General features: G+C 41.3%; 1 protein-coding gene across 1 annotated transcript; it reads left to right on the top strand.

The window, feature by feature from the left end:
* Nucleotides 1-3,689: 3,689 nt before the first annotated feature.
* On the top strand, nt 3,690-4,211 carry LOC134854462 (uncharacterized). The gene has a single exon (XM_063870719.1). It carries the CDS (start codon nt 3,690-3,692, stop codon nt 4,209-4,211), a length of 522 nt encoding a protein of 173 aa, XP_063726789.1.
* Nucleotides 4,212-4,575: the final 364 nt, after the last annotated feature.

Below are 4,575 nucleotides of genomic sequence, written 5' to 3'. Positions count from 1 at the left end.
TGGATTGACATGGAACCAAAAAATTTTTATCACGTACGAGACAAAATTTTACATGGCATCGACGATTTGTCAGCCAGAAATACTATACCACATTTGTACTTCAATTTTAAATATCGGAAAAATTAAGGTGGGAATCATCATCCTATGATAAAAACCAACCCAGATTAGAAGCATGCTGAAGCATGGAGTTGCGTTTAGAGCGGAAAAAATTAATTAATTCTCAGTGGCGTACGCCGGATTTTTGATAAAGCGGAGGTGGTTAAACTTTTTTGTCGTTTCTTTTTAAGACCGCCATTGAAGAGAAATTGAGCTGCTGAAATCCGGAACGCAAACATTACGTGGCAAACATTAGGGTAAATTGCCGTTTTTAGAAACTTCTAAATGAAAATAGCTGTAGTAAAATAGTATCAAAGGGGTAGTTTTTTGAAACTTTTGGCAACCAAAATTGGTACGCTACTGTATTTATTTAAGCTTTCGCAAAGGTCCTTAAAAGTTTATGACAGTGATTTGACTTTGATAGATCGCATTTCAATTTATCAACGAAAGATATCTTAATCCCATAAATGAATTTGACCTAAAAACAGGCGCAGTCGAGATAGGAATTGTTAGGATTATGTTTTTCTTTGATTTATTCAGCTCGTAGCTTGGTTGACATAGTGAGTCTCCCTCGTTCTAATCAAACAAGGATCAACTAAGTGTTTGTTATAACTAATTTCAGCTCTCTTCCGGGTTCTTTTAGCCCCTCCAGTTCCAGTAAAAAGAAGCCCCATAATAGAAAAATCACGGTACGATGAGAGATAATTTTTAGAAGGCTGGGGGGGGGGGGGGACTTGGCTTGCAGAGAAATAAACCAAGTTGAACAAATTTGATCTTCATACATATCCTTGTTTAACCACTAGAGTTAAATCATAAATTGTTCACAGCGGAAAAATGGAAGAATTTTCTTAGGTCCCCTCCTAAATTATCGAGCTTAGAGCTGCCACCACTATGAAGGGTTAATTCAAGAATTTATCCGGTGGGGGGGGGGGAGGGGGGTTACTATCTATTATGATCTGAAAAGGAAAAGAGCATTGATTTGAAATTATTATTTGACCATGTGTCATTCAAGTTGTCAAAATTGAAAAACTGACAGTTTTCGCAGCCGATCATAAAAATGAAGAAAAAAGAAACATGAAAGATTTTGTAACTTGTCAGAAAATTATATTTGTTATTTCTTCTAACAAATTGTGCTCTTTTAAGTTAACTTTAGCTAGTTTGTGATAGAAGTGTTGTTACAAACATCAATAAAAATAGCCTTTGATTAAACTTTGTTTGTTCTGCTATGCTTGATGAAGTTCCTTCTGAAAGAACCAATTGATGTTTTGGTAAATATCTCATTAATCAGCCTCTAGTCATAAGAAAGTCAGCTAAATTAATAAGTGTTCTCAAAAGATCAGAAAGAATAAAGTTTGAATGTGTTGAATCCTCTTTGTAACAGATATAACGTACTCCGAGTTCTATTTATATACAAGTCAAAACAAATTTAAGATTTGAATTTTTGCTTTCCACTGCTCTGAACTGGACTTAAAATCCTCAACTTTCAAAAAGAACTTCTTAAAACAGAAGAGAAAAATTGCGATTTTTTCGTTGCAGTAACTGAAGTAGCTTTAATATGATTTATCATTGTAAATACCACCACAACCCAGACTGCTTTGCAAAACAAATCTTGATATCAACCATTTCAGCCAAACATTACGGTCAATTAAAAATGAAAATTCAATATAATCATCGAAAAAAAATCTGTCATTTTTTGCTTAATTTAACCAATGATGAGTTTCGTAATCTAAAAATAAATTCATACGACTGATTGACCTCCATCCAATTCGGAACGACTTTACTAACCACTTGCGCGCTTCAATTATCTCGAATGGGAAAAATTGGCAATTTTGAAACCAAGACATTTTATTTAAAAAAATTCATGTGTTCTTTTTATGTTTGCGCTCCGGTCAACAAAATCTTTCAGATGTTAGATAATTTTCTGTCAAAAATTTTTGGTAAACGTAAAAACTTACTGCATAAAGAAATACGCGAAGCAAAAACATTCAGTAAATTTTTCGAAACTTGGAACAAAAACCTATGATTCTCTTTTGCGTAACATTAAAAATTCAGTCTTCTATGTTGAGGTCAGACCATCTCAAGGTCAGGCAGATTAATTGAATCGCAGTCAAAACTGATTAAAATCAGATAAGGTCAACTAGTAATCTCAAACTAATTAATTAGTCAGTAACTAATTAACTGGTGCTTTTGTGATGCTTAGTTTGGCATGTCATTTATACTCACTTCTTTCAATTCATTCTTCAACAATCACTGCCTCCTCTCAATCCTCAGTTCGAACATCATATTCTATCTCAGTCTCTAACCCCAGCTCTTAATCCTAGTTGCTCTAACTCTGAATCTTAACAGGTTATGGGACCAGACTTCTAATTTTTTTCTTGTATTATTTTTCTGTCAGAGTTTTTAGCTTTTGGCTAGCAGCCTTAAGCAACGATGGACTTGAAACTGGCGGCTTTTAGTGGAAAGTCTGAAGATTTTCCTGCTTGATCGACGAAGTTTGTGGCGCTGATGTACACCAGGGGCCTGTTCAGGACAGTGATGGGCAATGATGATCTGCCAGAGGCTGAGCCTACTCTCCCCGAGAGTCCGAATGCTGATCAGCAGGCAGCCTACGATACCAAGATGCAGGAGCGAGCAGTGTTGATCCAGCAGAGAAAAGACAATCGAAACACTGTGTGGTCCCACTTGGCTCTGGTGCTCAACAATACCACTTTGATGTGCATAAAGAACGACTGCGTGGGAAAAGATGGCTATGGCGTTTGGACGAAGGCTTGGAAGCTGCTTCAAGAGAAATTTTGCAGAGTGCAGAAGCCGATGGTGGTCAGGCTAGTAGGTCAGCTTGCGAAGCTGCGCCTAGGATCAGAGGAGGATCTGGACGACTACTTCGTTCGCAGTCAAGAGCTGATAACGCGGTTGAGCGAATCTGGAGAAGCAATCACGGACACACTGTTCAATGCTTTGGTGATCAATGGGCTGCCTGACAGCTATCAGCATTTAGTGGTGTAAGAAAGCTTTCCACCAGCCAAGACGTTTCCACACAGAGCTGTGAACAAGGGTGATGAACTACGATGACTCGAGGAAGGACCGATGTGGAGGGAGGACTGCATATGGTCATATAGCCATGCAAGCTGTGAGGAACAAAAGCAGTATCAAATAGTGGCTGCTATATGTGCGGTCAGAAGGTTCATATGGCGAGGGACTGCAAAACTAAAGTGACAGCGGAAAATTCAGTGCTTGAGGCAGTGGGTCGAACGATGCAAGTGGGCCAGGAGCTTCAAGTGTGGGCAACCTGGATATTTTGCGAGGGAGTGCAAGCAGAGGAGGACAGGGTTTTTCAGCTGTTGTGCTACAACTTCAGTGAACGGAGACGACCTCATTGTGGATACAGGATGCAATGATCATGTGGTGCGCGACAGGGCTGTCTTCCCTATCTTTGAGAGCTGAAACGAAGGGACAACTGTGGAGAACCCCAGCGGCACGCTGTCAACGATTGAGGGCAAAGAATCTGTGGTTGTGGAGATCCGGGACTGCCATGGTGCTGGAGGAGCTACACTTTTCACAATGTGCTGTTTGTGCCGAGCTACAGTGTAAACTCGATGAGTTTGCGCTCAGCTGTGGATAGAGGCTCAAGCTTCTGTTTCGCCTCAGATGCGTCACATCTATTGGCACCAGATGGAAGACAGCTACCTGTGAAGCAGCGCGGCAAGCTTTTCTTCCTTGAGTGCAAGTTCAAGGGAAACCCGATGATTCTACTGACGAAAACAAGGAGGGATACCAGTGATGCAATGTTGTGGCTCACCTTAACCAGCAGGATCTGGTGCACCTTACGACTGGTGCACCGTAATCAGCAGGATCTTTCATCGCTCGTCAATTTGGGCGAGCTAGAGTTCTGCAAAGTGTGTGCAGCTTCTAAGATGCATGAAGTAGCCGTGCTTAAGAAGACTGACAGCAGAGCATCGGCAGTGGGGCAACGGGTCTTCAATGACATTCAGGGACCATTTGAAGCACCGAGTATGCATGGTGCACGCTATCCCTTGAGCTTCATCGACGACTTCTGTCGGCTGGCTGTGGTCAAGTACCTGGTGAAGAAGAGTGATGCTCTACTGAAGTTCCAGTAGCTTGTGGCTGAGCATAGAGCACTGAAGTGCCTGCGAACTGAAAATGGAGGTGAGTATTCGTCAAATGCAATTAGGAGATTTTGTAGAAAATTCCAGGTGATGCAAGAGTTCACTGTTCCCAATACTCCCCAACAGAATGGTGTAGCAGAACGCTAGAAAAGAGTGATCACCGAGAGGACTCGATGTCTGCTGGCCGAAGCAAAGCTACCGAAGATGTTCTGGTTGCGAGCAATGTCGACAGCTGTGAGGGTTCGCAACTTGTGTCCCACATCCAACAACGAGAAGCGCCTTTAACCGACAGAGATGCACTATGGGAAACCATCAAAAGTGAGCTATTTGCTTGTGTTCGGTTGCCTGGCGTACT

This window comes from Symsagittifera roscoffensis, chromosome 9 (assembly GCF_963678635.1).
Source record: "Symsagittifera roscoffensis chromosome 9, txSymRosc1.1, whole genome shotgun sequence".
Lineage (NCBI taxonomy): Eukaryota > Metazoa > Xenacoelomorpha > Acoela > Convolutidae > Symsagittifera > Symsagittifera roscoffensis.
The sequence above is the reverse complement of the archived record's forward strand: the minus strand, read 5'-3'. Positions and strand labels throughout refer to the sequence as shown.